Source organism: Rutilus rutilus (genome assembly GCF_951802725.1).
Source record: "Rutilus rutilus genome assembly, chromosome: 13".
Taxonomy (NCBI): domain Eukaryota; kingdom Metazoa; phylum Chordata; class Actinopteri; order Cypriniformes; family Leuciscidae; genus Rutilus; species Rutilus rutilus.
The window spans coordinates 15990748-16011019 of record NC_140218.1 but is presented as its reverse complement, the minus strand read 5'-3'; the positions used below and the strand labels follow the sequence as shown (position 1 = coordinate 16011019).

Below are 20272 nucleotides of genomic sequence, written 5' to 3'. Positions count from 1 at the left end.
GGTGTAAAAATGTTGTTAGTTCGTGCTAGTTAATGCAACTGTTTACAAATGATAGCTTATTGTAAAGTGTGACCAATGTTTTTTAATAGCAAGTCATCACAAAAAGGTCACTTTATAAAACAGTAGAAGACTTATAATCCGTAATTAATAATCCGTATTTAAAACAATTACTGATATATTTAAAAACATTACAGTCGTTTTTTTTAAATGTCCTTCGTTTATGCTGCTCAGCTAGTCACGTGGTTATTGCGTTCTAAAACGTCACAAGTGCGGAGCTAATAGGAAACGAGACGCGTCGCGTTAAGCACTCTGATTGGCTGGTTTGTAAACCCAGTTCTAACGGCACAACATTCAAACTAAGCATTCGCTTCGAATTGTTTGTGACTGCAGGATACGAGCTGTCTGCTGTTTAAACATTGCAATATATTTTTCTTCAGCCTTTCAGGTTGCGGTAGGAGACAGAGGAATTGATTTGAACTGTAAGTGTTTATACATTTTGATGGGTTGTGATATTTTGTTTGACACGACTGCTGCGTTTAAGTAAAGATTAACGTTAAATTGGTGCGGTCGTTTTGGGCCATACTCGTAGAAATCCAAGCTTTTTATTGTGTGATGTAACGTTAATAGAACGACTGAAGTGAAAGTTTATCTCGTTTTATTACTGCGATCTTAATCCATATGATTATATTATTTAGACTGCGTTTGTTTAAATTTTAACGTTAACGATAACCTTTTTTCGTGCTAATGAGTAATGCAAGAGACAGACTTTTCTTTCATTAGAACTGGTTAGTGTAAAATGCTAGTCTGTCATTTTAATATTACTTATAATATTGATACACTTTATAAATAAATATGATATCCTTAACTGGCCGATACTGCTGCAATTACAGGCTAACGTTAGGCCTTTAGTCTGAGCTCGGCCCTTAACTGCCATTTTGCGCCACTCTGCAGGAAATGCAGTTCCAGTGTTCTTCTTCGTGTCCCTTTATGATTTATTTTATGTAAAATATTGTTATAGATGCAGTTTGACTGTGAAAATACGTGATTTTTTTTTTTATTTTTTTTTTATTTTACAGGAGATTCGCAGTGAATATGGAAGGGGGCTCTGCTGATGCATACACATGGGATGCCCCTTCTCATGTTATAGAGTCTATAGATGATTTTGTCCTGGACCCTCAGGATAATGCAGACCAGTGGTTTGGTAAGGCTTTTTAAGTATATAATATACATATTTTTGTTCCTGCCATGAATTGTGATATACAGAAACTAGTGTATATTTTGTTAGAATTTTAGCAATGATCTTTCAAACAATATTATCCTGTGGTGTGACTTGCTGAACACATTCAGCATTATTTTTCACTGTATTATTGTGTATGCAGGCCTGGTATCTCAGCAATATTAGGACTTTTATACAAAATATTTGTACTTATCAGAATTTGTTACCCAACATGTCCACTGAAAGGACCTCATGACATCAAAAAGTTGACTAAACTGGTAAAAATGTCTTTGTTCTGTTTTAATTTTAGAATTGAAGGCAGCCCCTAAAAGCGGTGCTGTGGAACAGCTCACCACCCCTTTACGGACTGTAAATCCTTTTGATGAAAACCATGATACTAACAGGCCCAAAGCTTTGGTATCTCCTATGGTCAAACAAGTTGAGATGACAAGCTCAGGTTGGAAAAAACTGCTTAGATACTTGAGGACTGTTTACACCAAGAATAACTAAAAATATGATTACAATTTTATCCACAAATGCATGACAGCGTTCTGTTTATTATAAGCGAGAACTGAAGTTTTTGTTGCCTGTCTTAAATGCTCTTTAAAATCAGGTTGATTCTGACTGGCTGTCCTTATTTTCATCAGCTGGAAAAAAAAAAATCTGAAAATGATTTTACCTATCATTATAGTAGTTGTGTTGTGCACTTCCCTATTCTCAGAATTGTAATGATTATTTAAACTTAATAGTTATTGTCCTTGGTGTGTACAGGCCTTTAGAAACCATTTGAAAAGGTGTTTTTGCATGTCTATTCTTAACATCTGCTCTGCTTCAGATGTCACAGAAAGTTCCTCTTCAGAGGTCCCATCTAATATAGTCACATCATGGGGGAACAGCAGACCTACTACAGCTCCTGGCCAGGGCCAGAAATCTGTTCCTGCTCAACCACGCAGGTAAAGAGAGATCTGCTTATTAGAGATGCACCAGTCGACCGGCCAGAAATCGGAACTGGCTGGTTTTTGCTTTCTTTTCTTTCTTTTTTTTTTTGGCCGACCTCTATTCCGGACTTGCGCACAAACTGCATTGCGATCATTTACCTAAATGTAATTTATGTGGAAATATTGGGAAGTCTTTAAACAGGACGTTAACACAGGCCAGTGACAGAACCTGCTGAAGACAGGTGCAAAGAGAAGAACAGTGATGTGCCAGCAGAGAAAATACTGTACCAGGCACAGCAAGCTCACGGTTTGCGATGCCTGAAATGTTAAATTGTTTTTTAATTTATTTTATTAATGTAGCTCTAAAAGCAACTGGTTATCTTATCTTCAGAAAACTTTCAATGGCATTTTCTTACCTCTGTATAATGCCTGTTTATCAGTGCCTATACAACTAGTAAATTTTTGTTCTAACTCAAGCTATGTTTCCATCCATCTATTTTTATGCTCATAAATTCTAAAAATGCGCACTAAAATCGTATGCGCTCGTTTGAGTCGGATACATTTATCCGATAAGTAAACGCGGACATAAACTACGATGGAAACACATTTACCGAGTATATTCCTTGATGTGCATAAAAAAAATCATGTGACTGCGATGGGACGACATGACCAGTGTACTGATCTCGTTTCACCGTATCTGAAAACCTATGCCTGAGCAAAGTGTTGTCAAAATGGTTCGGTATAATACCGTCCCAGAACTCTTACATGACTGCATTCCCAAACAGCAGCAGCTGCCTCTGAAAGCACGATAACGTGTTTATTGCGTTCTGTCTGTGCAATTAAGTAATTTATTACAGGCCTATACAAAATTATATACAGTGGCTGCTCCTACTTTTCTTAGTGATATTCAGCACCAGTTTATCAGCAAGTGAAGTTTTTATTCTCTTCATCTCACTGGATTAAACGGTGACCTGGAACGGTGCTTTATTCGCAAATGTTTTATGCAATATTACAATTTTGCACATAAGTTGTATTCACAACTTTGAATGGAAACATAGATACTATCAGTTTACTTTTCTTCCTGCAGAGTGTCTAAACGGCCAGTGGCAAGAAATGAAAATCCTACAGCCATTTCAACACCCCCTGTTGTTAAGAAAAGAAGGTATGTGTTCCTGGTATTTGGATCCGTTGTAGTATATTACAGAGTGCTCAATTAGCCGCTTTGTCTTGCTGCATAGAGTTGTACCAACTGCCACTGTGAGGAGAGATTTTGATCAGCGGCGAAGGTAAAACTAGAGGGCACCTAGTGGGGATTTAGTAGACTTCACTGGTGAACTGGCTAGTAATGTGGGGTGTTACTTGAAAGTAACAATATTTAGTTTTTTTACTGTTGTTGTTTTATCTCCTCATAGAAGCTCAACATCCAGAGCTGTGCGACGCAGTGGTGCTGGTGCAAGGAGCAGTGTCCGGCTGAGGAGCAAACCAGCCATTGCCTCCAAGACCTCAGATACTGCTTCTGCCTCAAACACTAAACAGTAAGTGAGAATCTTATTAGACTGCATACAGTTAGCAAAGTCAAACTACGCTACAGTTCAAAAGTAATTGAGTTTTATTAAAAGAAATGAATTATTTTATTTAGCAATGATGCATTAATTTTTTTCCAATGTTTTACAAAAGATTCCTATTTCAAATTAAGGCTGTTCTTTTGAACTTTCTATTAATCAAAGATCCTGAAAAACAAATTTACAACAAATTAAATTAATCAGCACAACTTTTCAACATTTACAATAAGATATGTTTGAGAATTTCTGAAGGATCATTTGACACTGGATTAATGGCTGCTGAATATTCAGCTTTGCCATCACAGGAATAAATCAGTTATACAGTTTTATACATTTGATTTCTTATTTTTTTTATTGTTAAGGAACTGGAACTCACCTTAATGTCTTGTCAAATGATGTATACAATCTTCAAAGTTATATATAAGTAAATAGTTAAACTCTATATGTTTTCTTTGAACTTCAGACAGAAAAGCACAGAGCAGCAGGAGCTGGAGCGCATCGAGGCTCTGCAGAAAGAGGTGGCTGAACACCGTCGTAAGAACGAGGCCAGCTACAGGGCTGCACTGGCAGGAAGTGAGTCACTGGCAAAACTTAATTCATCTACTATTTGTAATGAAATACTGCCTTTTTCATTTTAATTTTCTTTTTTAATTTGTTGTTCTGGTATCTTCTTAAAGGTCAGCCTCTTAAGAAGCAAGTGCTGTCCACCACCATTCCCAAAGAGTTCAACTTCCGCTCTGATAGCAGGCTGAAGAACCACACAGATGGAGGCTCTGCAGATGACAACTCGTATAGGGAGATAAACTTCACCTCTCAGCTCCGCAAACACCCATCTTCTCCTGTGAGTGCCATCACTAGGATGGGTCTGGATGATATGTTGGATTAAGTTGCTTGATGATTTTAAGAAATTTGAATGCTGTCGTCATTCTGTAGTTGAAGGCTCCAAAGGGAACAACCATTCCCAAACCCTTCAACCTCTCCAGAGGCAAGAGGAAGCATGATGAGGCAGGAGCCTACGTGTCAATGGCCCAGCAGATTGAGCAGTTCCAGAATCGCACACCCACCCGCTATCACCTGCGCAGTCGCCAGAGCCAGGAGAGAGGTGAGACCCTGTTTCTGGTGGCTTTGAATATTGTTAGCATTGCATTCTCATAGCATTAAATCATTCAATTTATTTCCTAAAATATGATGCTTAATCTCCCCTTTTGACTAATTTTGCCTGTATTTATTTTGCAGGACCATCACCAGTGAAGACAGAGAAGCCAAAAATCACACACCCCAAAACGCCACAGCTAATGACTCGCCAGCGACATCGTCCCACTATGGTGAAAAGCTCTGCAGAGATTGAGGCTGAGGAAACAGAAAAACTGCAGCAGTAAGCTTTGCTCAGATGTTTTGCACATACTTTTGAGCTTCAATAATGCTTCATTTTAATGTGGCATGAGTAAACCTGTTCAAACTTTCCTTCTGTCCCCTCAGGTTTAAGTTCAAAGCTCTAGAACTCAACAGAAAGATTCTGGAAGGAGCTCTGGTTCCCAAAAAGCCTGCCAGTAAAGCAGTCACCAAGTCTGAAGGCTTCCAGCTGGAGATTGAGAAGCGACTTCAGGAGAGGCAGGCCAGTAGGAAGCCTGAGGAAAAAGAGGACCACACATTCCATCCCAGACCGTTACCAACACGAATTCTGGAGGAAGTTGTGGTTGGTACAGTTCCTTCAACCCTCTTTTAAACATGATGTGCCAAATTAATGTCATTTTTATAATTCTGTTGTTTTAATTTTTAAAGGGTGTCCCAGAGAAGAAAGTTCTACACCCAACTGTTCCAGAATCACCTGCGTTTGCTCTTAAAAACCGTGTGCGAATTGAAAAGAAAAAAGAAGAGGTACATTTTTAATAATGTATGCTTTATATAGAATATAATGAAACTGATATTTGAGTCTCAACTAATTTCTTTGCACCTCCAGGAAAAGCCTCCTGCTCCTATTAAGGCACTTGCTGTGCCCCACTTCCTGCCCTTCCAGCCCAAACCACCAGTCAAGAGCCAGGTAGAAATGTGCCCTTTCTCATTTGAGGAACGTGAGCGTGAACGAAGGGTCATGAAGGAGAAGAAACTTGAGGAACTGAGACATGAAGAGGTATTTTTTTTTTTTTGTCTGGACCTGAAAGTGTCTTAACACCAAGAACCTTCATAATTTATATTGTGCCTAAATGCACTGCCTCGCCAAATCTTACAGGTGCCGAAGTTCAAGGCCCAACCCCTTCCTGACTTCCATGAAGTGCACCTCCCTGAGAAAAAGGTAACAGAGCCCACCAAACCTGCTCCTTTCAAGCTGATGGTTGACGAACGAGGAACTGCAAAGGGAGAACGCTGGGAACAGATGGTAAGATCTTTTGCCGTTTCTCCTCATCTTCCATTGCTGAATGCTTTGTTCTACTGGACCACACACATCCAATGTGTTGACTTAGCAGTTGTTTGCATACTTGCAACTAGTTAGCCAGTGGAAAGTCACTTTAAATTTGTTGCCTCTGCTTTTAAGTGGCATTACAGTCTGTATTTTAACAGGTTCATTCCATTTAAAATGTTTCCCCAGATGAAAGAGGAGTTGAAACGTCAGGCTGAATCAGCATGTTTTAAAGCACGGCCAAACAATGTAACTCACAAAGAGCCATTTGTTCCGAGGAAGGAGAATCGTTCAATCCTAGGTATGCTGTGTTTGTGGTGGATGGTTTTTTGTGATCTTACCACTTAGTGTTGTACTGTCTCCAGTCTGAACTTCCCTTGGGCTTGTTGGCTCTGTGTGTTTTGATATTGAAGTGCCGAGTTAACTCTAAAAACAACTCTTGCTTCCTTCCAACTTTCACTGCTGCATCACTGCTCTCACTTCTACCTGACTGCTTCGCCTGGTCCTCTTTATCCACATTTGGCACTTTCTTAAGCCAATACTACTAATTCTACAGTTCCGGAGGGCTTCCATTTGGCGACGGAGCGGAGAGCCATGGAACGCCTAGAGTTCGAAAAGGAGATGAGCGAGAAGGGGTCTCTGAAGGCTCGCATGGAAGAGGAGCGGGCTAGAGAACAAGAGGAGCAGGAAAAGGAGGAGATTGCAAGGCTACGTCAAGAGCAGGTAAGAGATTCCAGAATGAATTGTGCTAAATCTTGTGCACAGGTGAGAATTTCTTTTTCCCTGTAGGACTAGAAATTCAAATCTTAAAGGGATAGTTCACCCAAAAATGAAAATTGTCACCACTTACTCACCCACGGAGTTGTTCCAAACCTGAATTAGTTTCTTTCTTCTGTTGAACACAAAATATATTTTAAAGAGTGTTGGAAATCAAACAGTTGATGGTAGACATTGACTTCTATAGTAGGAAAACAAAATACTATGGAAGTCAATGGCTACCATGAACCGTCTGGTTACAAATATTAGTTAAAATATCATCTTGTGTTCAATTTGAGGGTGCGTAAGTGATGGCAACTTTTGCTTTTGGGTGAACTGTCCATTTAAGTCATCTGACTTATTTGTGCTAATTAGTGTTTGTTTTTTTTGTGTAAAACTGTTTGACATTGAAAGTTACTTTATTTTTAATTGAATCCATTTTTTTTCTTTTCAAAAGGTGCGAAAGGCCCAGCCAATAAGACGCTACAAGCCGATAGAGCTGAAAAAGAGTGACGTGACCCTCACAGTGCCCCAATCTCCAAATTTTTCTGATCGTTTCCGCATGTAAATGCGGAACACAGTTACATTTACTTAATTGTACATAATTCTCTTATGTTTTGATATTTTGTTTTATATCACTCTTTGATGTCTTTGTGAACATTTAGAGTAGTTTTTATCTCTGTGGCTGATGCATTAATCCTTTTGTGGTCAAGTCAAACGATTTTACAGTTGGGTGTGATGCTTTCCCCAGCTAAATTTCTTAACTTTTCCTGTATATGCAGATTAATTTTTCTGTCCTTTTTAGCTTTTCTTTTGTATCTCACAATAAAGAGTCTTTAGTATATAAATGTTGTGTATGTGGTTAATGATTAGTGTCTCAACTCAAATAAAATGGTTTATTTGGTCCCAAAAACGACCACAGATGGGACAATTCTATAGAAGTAGGTTTTGCTTAAAGGAATAGTTCACTTAAAAATGAAATTTGACAGCGAGTAAATTTGTTCCAAACCTGTATGAATTTCAACATTAAGGAATATATTTTGAAGGATGTCATTAACCAGACAGTTAATGGACCCTATTGACTTCCATAGTTGGGGAAAAAAATACTATGGAAGTCAGTGAGGTACATCAACTGGTTACCGACAATCTTCAAAATATCTTCATTTTGTGTTTAGCAGAAGAAATAAATTCATACAGGTTTGGAACAATAGGTAATTCATGTTAATTCCGTAAAGGGCACAGCTTTTATTGCATTAATGACATGACTGCCAGCATTGCATGGTTGAACGATAGAGGTACGTGTCTCGCATTCGTTCAACTCGTGCATTACTTGTCTACTCTTTTCGTCTTGGAAAGACTTTGTGCCCCCTCTCATGGGCCAGCTCTGCGTGCCTCTATTATCAGTTTACTGTTTGCGAGCCCCCCTTCTCTGGTCTGCCTATTTCTGGTGAGGTGGCCATGGAGCGGAGATAAAAGAGGAATCTGACAGACTGGCACTCTGTGAGCTTCCACAAAACGCCAGAGATCAATCTGTCCAAACGCTTGGTGAAAAGCATATGTACTTTACGCTGGGCTTCTCATTCTGCACAAACATCATTACAGGTGGGTGTAAAATATCTTTTGAGTTGTAAAGATGATTGTAATTTCAGTCAGTTACTCTGAGGTTGTGCAATCTTTTTTTCTTTTTTTTTTTTATCATTTTTGTAACTATTCTACTTTTAAAAAGTTCATTTATCATACCAGAGGACAGAAAAATGGGTGGCCAGTTAGAGCACCTAAAATTAGTTTTCTATATGCATTTATGTTTTAGCTTAAAGACTGTTTACTCCCATAAATATTTCAATTTAGTAAAATTGGTAATATAAATTCATATTAACTTGGCTTTTAGTTAACTAATTAGTTAAAATAATTACATTTATAAAAATGTTTAATAAATAAAAGCTCAAAAGTCCATGTTTTTTCCTGTCAGCTTGCCATGCTGAGAGACCGTCTAGGACCAGCGAACAAAAATAGTCTGGTTTAAATGGAAATATTTCAGTAGAGTTTATCTGAACGTTTGGAGTCAAATCTGAAGGCCTAATTGCAAATTTGACCTTAAAAGTACCTTTTGCGTAATACCTGTATATTTGTCTGTCCCTCTAGCACAGCTTTAATTCCATGTCTGTCAAAGGCTCTATGAAATGCCCTGTGCCTCCGTCCAATCCCACAACCCTGGAGGCCAAGGTTGATGACCTGCGGTTTAAAGTGGAGCAGCTCCTTCAGAGCCCAGGGAAAAGTTGTCCCATGTGTGCGACCTGCGTCCAGCACAACACGCTGCAGGAGACTGTGACCAGCCAGCTGTCAGCTCAGACCAGACTCCTGGATTCTCTCGAAAGGAAAGTCTTGGAGATGAGAACAGCCTTGGAGGACCTGGCACGTGGTATGGGAATCAGAATGCGATGACATTCAGGTTTTCAAGTGTCTTGGTTTTAAAAAACTTTTCTGTTCTGTCTCTTAAATATGAAAGGTCTGGAGGACAGACAGTGTGAGAGAGTGTCTGTGCCTTTAGTGGCTCTACAGAGACGGAAATCCCTGCCTGTTCGAACCTCTGCGGTCAGTGGAAAGGACTAGAGCCAGAATTGCTTATAAACTGTTACATTAACTCGTACAGTTATTGCATGAATCAACATGGCATAAATGACATTTACCATGTGCTTAATATCTGTTTGTAAACTTTTTCTTCTTTTTTTCTCTATTGACAGGAGGAAGTCTATGTTCGCTTAGACAGAGACCATAACATGGTGCCCCATTCCTTTAATAAACCCTCAGAGAAAGGTACTACAATATTACTCTGTATATGCTGGGCAGCATTCATTAGTAACGACAGGTGGAGCGTTACCATGCCATTGTCATGGTCAGTTTTGACAGACATAAATCTGAATGACGGGCTTGTTATCGTGTTAACTATTTATGAACTACAGAATGACAGAGAACCACAAATCACCTGACCAATGAAAACAAACAGTTAGTAGCTCTTTATGCCGATCATCACATAAACAAAACAAACTGGTGGTCAGAAACTGACGGTGATATCTATGGAACTTTAAGGCAATCAGAAAACCTAGCTAGTTTTTCAATGTTGCCATTTTTATTTGATTTAAATATCTAAATGTTCGTGAGAAAAAAAAAATGCGGTGGACATTGGTTATGCTAATCTTTACTCGCTTCTTGAAAAGTTAGTGAGTATCTTGAGTAAAATGGCTCTATTTAAACGAAGCACATACAAAAGACCTAAACCGGAAGCAATGCAACCAGTTAAAAAAAAAAAACGAAACTTTTAATGGGAGGTTATGAGCAAAAAACTTCTATCTCGAACCTCCCATTAAAAGGTTACCAAAAAACAATGACGATGGGGTTATGAGGTATACGATATTGTCAAATATTTGCTTTGAATGTTAGATTCAAACTTATATTCTTTTATTCTATGAATTTAAATTGGTTTTTATATTAATCTGGGATATTTTGCAAAAAAAGAGTGCGTTTGCAAGGCTAAAAGGGTTAGTTCACCCAAAAATGAAAATTAGCCCATAAATAACTTACTCTCAAGCCAACCTAGGTAAATGATTTACTTCTTTCAGCCAAACACAATTGGAGTTATTAAAAAAAAAGAAATTATTTGGGAGTAGCATAAGCCTCGGTGAGAGTTCAAACAAATAGGGCTGGGCACCAAACAAGCTCCTCACACATTTCGCTTCAAAAATATTCGTTTTAGACTTCCAATTCATGACCGGTGTTTTGTTTCGCTCTATCCTCTGCGCATGCAGTTTTCTTGTCTCAGCAGGATGGATTCTGATTGCCTGTAAATGTTTTTATCGTTCATCAGTTGAGAATTTTTTTTCTGAAATTGATTCCAATGATATTGTTCCTTTAAATCATTATCGTTATGCTGTTATAGTTCTTTTATTCTGTGTTTGCGCAGGTGTTTTGCTAGAAGTCAGTGAAACCAATGGAACGAGAAGAGAGGACCATCAAGCTAGAAAAGATTCAACAGAGGTCAAAGTTCAACATGAACCTAAATTGCAAATCAAAGGAGAAAGAGAAATATCCACTGTACCCCCAAGATCGAACCTATCTCAATGTCATGAGCAAACACAGAAAATGAATAAGCTTGAAAATAAGAACCAGAATGACGTCCTGATACCCGTCATTGCTGCTTCAACGGTGATCCAGAGGACTTCTGGTATTGCTCCACCAAAATCAGAAGCCCAAGATGACAGGAAAGTGTCACTATTAAAAACTAAAGCACCAAAGATGACATCAGCATCTGTTCCTGTGACAACAGCTGTTTTGCCCAACACAATCAGACCTAAGCATACTGAAACAGTGAATGTAACCCTACCGAATCATACCATACCAAAGATGACTGGACTGGTTGCTCCAGCAATGCCTCCATGTACGGCTTCATTGGTACCCAACAACCTTCCCAAGCTGACTTTAATGGAAGTCCCTACAGATTCAACACCAACCCAGAAAGTTCCCCAAACAAGTCTGGTTCTTCCTGCAGCAACTGCGCAGAGTTCGGGAAAATCATCAGTAAATACACCTACCACAAAAACGACGACGTTACAAGATGCGACTTTGTTTCCGCCAAGCCACAAACCACCAAAAACAGTGGGTTTGAATGTGACCACAGCAACAAAAGAGGCTTTCTCCCTTCGACAAGTGCACAGCTGCCCTAACTCTTTACAGAGGTAAAACCAGCAAGGGATGCATTACTTTTCCGAAAATTTTAAATGCAATTTATCACTGTTGCAGCAGCTGATGTAGTACTATAGTAATAACTATAAATTATGTATAATCACATGCAACTAAACCAAACCAAGTCCTAAACCTAATGTATGTACATGTAGTTACTTAATATTACTCAGTACTTAAATGCATAATTACACTGTAACAAAGACACCTTCAAATAAAGTGTAACCAATCATAAAAAGACATTTAAAGACATTAACTGGTAAAACCACACACGATTGGTATCAATGTTTTATGGAGATGTTTCATTGACAATTTTTATATTGTACAAACTGTATATTATATCCCATAAAACCAAACAACCCTCACAGAAAACTTTGTGAAAAAAATTTTTTAGTCGGTTAGTTACGATATTATAAGCTCTTGTCCTCATGGGGACCAGAAATGTCCCCACAAGGTCAAATATTTCTGGTATTGTGAGACTTGGAGACACTTTGTCCTCAAAAAGTAGGGTTTACACACACAATACCTTTAAAAAGTTTGGGATCAGTTAGTTTAAAAAAAAGATATATATATAAAAATGACAGAAATCCTTTGTAACATTATAAATGTCTATACTATTTCAGCTGTTCTTCTAAACTTTCTAATCATCAAAGAATCCTGAAAAGTGAATCACGGTTTCCACAAAAATATAGTTTTCAATATCGATAATAAAAAATGTTTCTTGAGCCCCAAATCAGCATATTAGAATGATTTCTAAAGCATCATGTGACACTGAAGTAATGATGCTGAAAATGTAGCTTTGCCAACAACAGGAACATCTTAAAATATATTGAAATAGAAATCTGTTTTTACAGCAATTTTAAACAAATATTAATCTTCTTTCAAAGCGGTACTAAATATTGCCCTAAATTTGAGCATTAATATATAATATACATGTATATATGTATGTAAATATCAATGTTTTTCTTCTACAGATTACAGGTCACTGGAGGAAAGGCAGATTTGGTCCACATGGTGAAGGCACCGCTGGCTAAGAAAGCGACTGAAGCAGTTGGAGTCGCAAACCACGTATCTGGTGGAATACAGATTAAAATAAGTCCAGCTACTGACAAGAATCCAGTACAGATGAAGAGCAAAACTCCTTTAAAAACCTTTTTTAAAGTAATAGGTAAGTAACAATTTATGTTTCTTTTATTTTTTTAAATAATGTTTATGATAAAAAAAATCAAAGACATTTAAGTTAAAGGATATTCGTAATTGACAATGCCATTAAACGTTTTCCTGAAGAAATCATCATACCCACAAAATGACAATTTCCAGTTGTGTAAATTTGTTTTCAAAGGTTAAGCTGACTGCAAGGCTAATATAGCCTGACCTTAGAAATCTGAAGTATCTGGAATATGATAATCCTTTGTCCCTGGCACATTATTGCCCTATTCTCTCCTGCAGCTGTTCCCACTCCAACCCAACATGAAGAGAGCGTTATAGATCAGATATCAACACCATTAACATCTCATAGTGATCTCTGACACAAGATTCCCAATGAAGTAGACTGACTGAAAGATTGTTGTCTGAAAGAACACTTTTCAGTAATAGTGTGGCTCTTTTCAGATGATGTTTCACCTCAGCCTGCCCCTTTTCCTCACCGGTTTGTGTCGCTGAAGTCGAACCCTCCACCCTGTGATACCTTCAGTATCCACACCAGAGAAGTGCTGGGAGGGTGAGCTGACAGCTAGCGTTTCTGCTACAGTAACTGCTACGGAGTTATTCTACATTTATTTCACCTAAGTTATTTTATTAGCAAAATATTGTCGTAGTAACCAGTTATCCTAATCTTTAACCATCATATTAAATTGTCAGCGGTCGTTTTGGCAAGGTGCACAAATGTACCGAGATTAAGACAGGGATGAGGCTTGCTGCTAAAATCATCAACACAAGAAATGCCAGAGAAAGGGTAAGCTGACCAGATCTGTCCTGTGCATGTTTTAATACTTCACAATATTTCTGACAGCATTTGCACATTAGTGCACTAAAAAGTGCCATCTCATAGACTACATGTTGCTTTCAAACTAGTATTTTTCCACTACCAGAATTAAATTTTTTACCACCATAATTGATTCCTGTGATGAATTTTCAGTATCATTACTCCAGTCTTCAGTGTCACATGATCCTTCAGAAATCATTCTAATATGCTGATTTTCTGCTCAAGAAACAGCTTTTTCCAGGATTCTCTGATGAAAAAAGTTGCAGAAAATTTCAGAAAGACTGTCAATTTTGATCAATTTAATGCATCCTTGATGAATTCTTGATATTAAATTCTTTAAAAAATCGTAACTTAACATTTTGAGTGGTATAGTGTACATAATATATTGCCTCTAGATGTATCAACAGATTTCCATTTATATAAACTGAATTTAGATCAGCAAAAGCACACATTTTCAGCTGTTCCAAATTAGCAAACATATTCTTCCACTTGAAAATGTCTCTTCTAGTCTTGCTGAGTCCTCAAATGTTCATATTCTGGAACTATATTATTAATTATGCTTTATTTACCTGACACTAGATACCTTCTTTAGCACAGCTAACACAGATAATTACACAAAAGGAACAAAAACACTCATAAAACATCAAATTAGCAAATATCTAAAGGTTGTTTCTGTTTTGCAGGACATGGCACTGAATGAGATGACGGTCATGAACCAGCTCAGTCACCCTAACATCCTCCAACTTTATGAAGCCTTTGAGGTCAAGAATCAGGTTGTGCTGATTTTGGAGTTGTAAGTAGACCCAGATCTCAACTTATTAAGCAATAAAATACAAGGAGCTAAAGCGCAACATGTGAAGGATGAAACCATAGAGATGGTCCTGTCTCTTCTTTTTTATTCAGTGTTGAGGGAGGTGAGTTGTTCGAGAGAATTGTGGATGAGAGCTGTCCGCTGACTGAGGTGGATGCCATGGTGTTCGTGAAACAGATCTGTGAGGGTGTCCAGTACATGCACCAAATGTATGTACTTCACCTGGACCTCAAGGTAAGAGATGAAGCAAAAAGGAGTCACGCTGTTCAGTCAGATTTAGACTAGTGATTTTGTTTTTTTTTCTGAGGGTTCAATAGGATTATAGCATACATCTTCATGGTAACTGCTATTGTAGAGATGGGTGTCAAAGAGAAATGTGAGTCATAAATAGACTTCGCTTGTCTGCGCCACGGATAAATTTAAGACGAGACTCGTCTTTTCTGCGTCATGGAGAAACGTAAGGCAACTTTTGCTCTTATAGTCTACTCCATGGTTCCAAAACTGCATGTAATAAGAAAGACAATAAAATTGTAATTTAAAAAAGTTTACAAAAATAATTTAATACAAATGTAAGGATTTTTGACTTTTTTTTTTACATATGGGGCCATTTGTGATGCTAAATTTAGTTTAATATCTAAATAAATTTAATTGAGAAATCATAATTATGAAATGTTTAAAAACAACAATTTGATCATTGATACAGTCATTTAAGTTACTTAAACTGCAAACAGCCATGACCAATGACAACTTTTGTAACATTTGATTGACAGCAGATTGGGTGCCACCTCCTGGCTCAACTGGAAATTGAGAAATTGATAATATATAGCAATATATAACAGAAAAAACTATTGATTGATTGAAAATCCAATGCATACTTTTAAAAAATAACAGTAACTAAAAATAACAGACTTGAATTAGAATTAAAGTGAATTTAAACTAGAATTAAAAAGAATATTAAAAATATCAATTTTATCATCATTTCTAAAATGTCCTTTTAGTTATTTTAAAGTTTTTTTTATTATTATTATCAAACTGTAGCCTCTTATTTGCTTTTATATATTAAAAAATATTTATGGATTTCTTAAACTGATGTATCAATATTTCATATGATAACTGAGGGTGGCCTCATATTTACAGCTTTCATTCATAGTTCCTTTTCTTTGACATCCTGAAAACAGTTTATCACTTCTTTTTTTCTCAGCCGGAGAACATCCTTCTCGTTAATCACTCTAGCCATCAGGTGAAAATTATTGACTTTGGACTAGCAAGGAGGTATGATTTATACTTTTACACCACTATTGTATTGTGCTTGTCCATTGTTCAAATCAAGATTAGTGTTGTCGTCAGCCATTTTGGCATATGACATTTGCCTTACATACTTTTCCAATGACCACTGTGTATTTCTGAATGTGTTGATCCTCTGAGAGTTCAAATATTACAGTCAAGGTTTACTTTTATGGTTTAAGTGACTCTTCTCCTTATCCTCCTTCAGATATAAACCACGAGAGAAGCTCAAAGTTTCATTCGGAACGCCTGAATTTTTAGCTCCGGAGGTGGTGAACTTCGATTTTGTCTCCTTCCCTACAGATATGTGGACTTTGGGAGTCGTCACATATATGCTGTAAATCACAATAAGCTGTGTGCATTAACATACACCAGAATTAAATATCATTTTGAACAATCTTCTACATTTGAATTTAAAATCACCATAACACTGCAAAAGACTCAAACGGGCCTTGATTACAAACATTAAAATTAGTTTCATAGATTGGCTAACAAACAAGGCAGTCAATGAGCATCCAGGGTCACTCAGTCAACTGCTTCTAATTAAAGCAATACCAGTGTTATGGTGTATTATGGGTAGTCTCCAAAACAGAAAAAGGAACTTTTGCAACCCTGTTAGCTCCATGTTAACTGAACTGTTGAACTGGAGAAACTGAACTGTTGAACTGGAGAAACAATAAAAATCACAATCAATTTCTGTTGTTGTAGCTTAAGTGGCCTCTCTCCTTTTCTGGGGGATGATGATGGACAGACCCTCAACAATGTGCTTCTGGGCAACTGGTAGGCCACTATTATATTAATTCTATACAAAACACAACATTAGCTACTCACAAAGAAAAATATATTTACAAGTCATACCCCCGGTTTCACAGACAAGGCTTAAGCCTAGTCCCAGACTGAAATAAAAATGTTTGAGCTGTTTTAACTGAAAGCAACTTGCACTGATATCTTAAAATATGTCAGTGTCATTGTTTTGTCTCAAAATGGCATGTTTATAAAAGCTACTTAAATGCCCTAAATGAACCAAGGCCTAATCCTGGCTTAATCTAAGGCCTGTCTGTGAAACCAGGCTGTAAATTCTATGGAGCCCAGAAATAAAATGTATGCAGGTATATCTGGAAAATAAATACAAATTGTAAAACAACACCCTCTGTTGGATGTGTGTAGGTACTTCGATGAGGATGCGTTTGAGCATGTGTCTGCCGAGGCTCGGGACTTCGTCTCCAACCTGCTTATCAGAGAAAGAAGGTGACATTTAAAATACACTTACAAGTACACTTAGTCCAAAAACTTGTAATTGTATTCTGACAACTTCCGAGTGACTTTACAGAATGTCCGAGCTGCTCATTTCCATACAATGAAAAGCGTACAGTGACTAATTGCATTCAAGCTCCAAAAGGGATGCATTTCATACAACTTACGTTATATATTCCAAGTCTTCTGAAGATGTCTCCTCTTATTTTACAGTGGTCGCATGAGTGCTACACAGAGTCTCAAACACCCGTGGCTCAACAACATCAGTGAGAAAGCCAAGAGCAGCAACATCGTGCTCAAGTCACAGGTTCTCCTCAAGAAGTATATGGCCAGGCGGATGTGGAAGGTGAAACGCTGAGGAAACATTATGATTTAACACTTTAACACTGTTTTAAGATACTAAATACTTTCTCCATTTCTCCTCCTTCGTCTTCCACCTCACTCCTTTGTACAGAAAAACTACATAGCCATTGCTGCGGCCAATAGGTTTAAGAAGATCGGAAGTTCAGGTTCCCTGACAGCGCTTGAATTCTGAGAGTATCCTGTGCTCACTATGTGTGCTTTTATAAAACGCAGATCATGTCTTTGTTATTGCTGTGCTGCATTGCCATCCACCATTCATATCTGAACACTCACTGGCAGCCAATATAATCTTTTAATTGCTTTGGTAAAACATACCAATCTGTAATATGCATTAAAATGTGTAAACAAAACACATTTTTCTTGTATTTCCTTTCAGCATCATATTATTTAACACTGATGTTTATCAACGATTCAATAATTGATCACTTTTGTCTCTTCCAAAATGTAATTCTGATTAAATAAGCATGTGGATGGAATGATATTCATATTTTGAAAGGTATTTTATTTATTAACCTTTATTTTACCAGGAAGTCTCATATAGTATAGTAGAGGAATACCAGTGGTGTGATCATTAACATAGTTTCGTCCAAAACTATGAGGGAATACTGATGGCCTTAGTCATATTTTAAGAAGTTTTTTAAGAGGAGGTGTAAGCTCATGAACAGGAAATATAAACGGGAAGTTTAAAATGCTGCTATCACCACCACCACATTAATACAATGCGGAAGAACCTGTTTTTGAAATGTGGCAAAACATTTGTCTGATTAAACTAATAAAATGCTCTTTTCTTTTCCTTGCTATCAAAATAAAGGAATATTATGGGTTAAATAAGCACTGTCATGCCCATTCAAACTGCATACGCTGCTCAAATTTTGAATGCAACTTCACAAAAAGAAATTAATTTTCAACTTTTTGCAACTATTTGAAGTAACTATTTTTCAAATAAAGATTCAATGATGCAACTATTTTTCAAATAGTTAGTCATTATTCATTTATTAATTTTTTTTTTTAAAAGAAGGAAAATAAAAGGCACACATGGTATCTTAAAAGAGAACTTGCGCAGACATTCAGAATTTCCCTGGAATTAAAATTGCACCACTGATGATGTCATCCACATGACTGTTAGGTCATAATTCAGTGTAAATGATGCTGATCTCAATCCGAGGGCTGCATCCTCCAGAGGTCAGAGGATGTCTCATTTCAGGAAAGGGACCGTTATTCCATTTGAAGCATAGTCATTTCTTAATGACTTTGGAATGTCGTGGCGAGTTCACTGAAATGAATCAGCCTCATTGACATACGGCAGACAAATGCGACAGGTTCTGCAGAGCTGTTTTATAGCTGAATTGAACTCATTTCCTAATGGATGTACTCAGATATTGAATCAACACTGAACTGACTAATGACTGTTGTCTTTTCAGAGCTGCTTCACAGCAGAATTGAATTCTGTTTGCATCATTGAATCGTTATTTTCCTGTTTATCACTGTAAAGCTGCTTTGAAACACTCTGTATTGTAAAAAGCACCATATAAATAAAGGGGTCATTTCTGGGATAAGGTAATATTCAAACTAGAATTGAATTTCTAAATATCCCACATCATTAGGCACATATCAAACCTTTTTTTTTTCTTTTTTTTTTTTCGTATTTTAAACACCTTTTATTCTCAACCCCGAAACGGACAAAAATGGAATTGTTTAAAAAAAGATTTGTTATAAAACTAACATGTACCTACTACTGCACATGTGTCCCTCACAACAATTTTCATATACTAATGAAGTCCAAAAAAATTATTTGGATGTTTAACTAAAACCACAATTTTATTGTGTTAGTTCTTAACATGTCAGGTGGTAATCAGCAAGAAATGCCTTCATTTTTAATTGTCTTCCCGATTTTCCCCCAAAAAGAATAGTGTGATGGAGTTGAAGACTGTATAAGAGGTGAGACGGGAGACATTGCTTGACGATGTTTAAGTGGATACATCACATCAATTATTGTATTTAGAACAGTTGTCATGGTTTTGGAAAGTATATCTTTACTGAAACCATGACTATATTATAAATTTTTTATTAAAAATATTAATAAATGAAGTGAAAAACTCAACCCTGTCACAAGTTTACAACCCCGAAACAATGAAAAATATTAGGTTGAGTGTGATGGTGTTGAGTTTTTTTTGTGCTAAAAATGGCCACTGCTCCTTGTGTAGAGTAGAATAGACCATATAAGGCAGCAATGAAATAAGTGCATTGTACACTCACCTAAAGGATTATTAGGAACACCATACTAATACTGTGTTTGACCCCCTTTTGCCTTCAGAACTGCCTTAATTCTACGTGGCATTGATTCAACAAGGTGCTGAAAGCATTCTTTAGAAATGTTGGCCCATATTGATAGGATAGCATCTTGCAGTTGATGGAGATTTGTGGGATGCACATCCAGGGCACGAAGCTCCCGTTCCACCACATCCCAAAGATGCTCTATTGGGTTGAGATCTGGTGACATTTTAGTACAGTGAACTCATTGTCATGTTCAAGAAACCAATTTGAAATGATTCGAGCTTTGTGACATGGTGCATTATCCTGCTGGAAGTAGCCATCAGAGGATGGGTACATGGTGGTCATAAAGGGATGGACATGGTCAGAAACAATGCTCAGGTAGGCCGTGGCATTTAAACGATGCCCAATTGGCACTAAGGGGCCTAAAGTGTGCCAAGAAAACATCCCCCACACCATTACACCACCACCACCAGCCTGCACAGTGGTAACAAGGCATGATGGATCCATGTTCTCATTCTGTTTACGCCAAATTCTGACTCTACCATCTGAATGTCTCAACAGAAATCGAGACTCATCAGACCAGGCAACATTTTTCCAGTCTTCAACTGTCCAATTTTGGTGAGCTTGTGCAAATTGTAGCCTCTTTTTCCTATTTGTAGTGGAGATGAGTGGTACCCGGTGGGGTCTTCTGCTGTTGT

General features: G+C 37.4%; 2 protein-coding genes across 5 annotated transcripts; both read left to right on the top strand.

The window, feature by feature from the left end:
• The first annotated feature begins 280 nt into the window (after positions 1 to 280).
• Positions 281 to 7718, top strand: tpx2 (TPX2 microtubule nucleation factor). 4 transcript variants are annotated; one of them, XM_084429047.1, is made up of 18 exons: positions 281 to 479; positions 1077 to 1201; positions 1527 to 1673; positions 2052 to 2169; positions 3242 to 3316; positions 3393 to 3440; positions 3567 to 3689; positions 4180 to 4289; positions 4394 to 4557; positions 4650 to 4818; positions 4953 to 5091; positions 5196 to 5412; positions 5499 to 5594; positions 5677 to 5847; positions 5947 to 6093; positions 6304 to 6415; positions 6671 to 6837; positions 7328 to 7718. In XM_084429047.1, the coding sequence occupies exons 2-18, from the start codon at positions 1093 to 1095 to the stop codon at positions 7436 to 7438; spliced, it is 2223 nt and encodes a 740-aa protein (XP_084285173.1). In that variant the 5' UTR covers positions 281 to 479; positions 1077 to 1092; the 3' UTR covers positions 7439 to 7718. The 4 variants fall into 4 exon arrangements, with proteins under 4 accessions (XP_084285173.1, XP_084285172.1, XP_084285175.1 ...); XM_084429046.1 differs by having other exon boundaries at positions 6650 to 6837; XM_084429049.1 differs by lacking the exon at positions 3393 to 3440 and having other exon boundaries at positions 307 to 479.
• Positions 7719 to 7839: 121 nt separating this feature from the next.
• Positions 7840 to 18263, top strand: mylk2 (myosin light chain kinase 2). Its single transcript, XM_084428727.1, has 16 exons — positions 7840 to 8472; positions 9013 to 9289; positions 9377 to 9462; positions 9612 to 9684; positions 10829 to 11600; positions 12579 to 12772; positions 13216 to 13324; positions 13465 to 13558; positions 14272 to 14381; positions 14492 to 14633; positions 15601 to 15671; positions 15892 to 16020; positions 16392 to 16463; positions 16851 to 16931; positions 17151 to 17283; positions 17392 to 18263. The coding sequence occupies exons 2-16, from the start codon at positions 9028 to 9030 to the stop codon at positions 17470 to 17472; spliced, it is 2409 nt and encodes an 802-aa protein (XP_084284853.1). The 5' UTR covers positions 7840 to 8472; positions 9013 to 9027; the 3' UTR covers positions 17473 to 18263.
• Positions 18264 to 20272: the final 2009 nt, after the last annotated feature.

Coding starts and splice junctions, on each gene's coding strand:
- tpx2 (XM_084429046.1), top strand. CDS start 1,093: ATGGAAGGGGGCTCTGCTGATGCATACACATGGGATGCCCCTTCTCAT. Junction 1,202..1,526: donor TAATGCAGACCAGTGGTTTG/GTAAGGCTTTTT, acceptor TTTTAATTTTAG/AATTGAAGGCAGCCCCTAAA. Junction 5,413..5,498: donor GAATTCTGGAGGAAGTTGTG/GTTGGTACAGTT, acceptor TAATTTTTAAAG/GGTGTCCCAGAGAAGAAAGT.
- mylk2 (XM_084428727.1), top strand. CDS start 9,028: ATGTCTGTCAAAGGCTCTATGAAATGCCCTGTGCCTCCGTCCAATCCC. Junction 9,290..9,376: donor CTTGGAGGACCTGGCACGTG/GTATGGGAATCA, acceptor TAAATATGAAAG/GTCTGGAGGACAGACAGTGT. Junction 16,932..17,150: donor CTGCTTATCAGAGAAAGAAG/GTGACATTTAAA, acceptor CTTATTTTACAG/TGGTCGCATGAGTGCTACAC.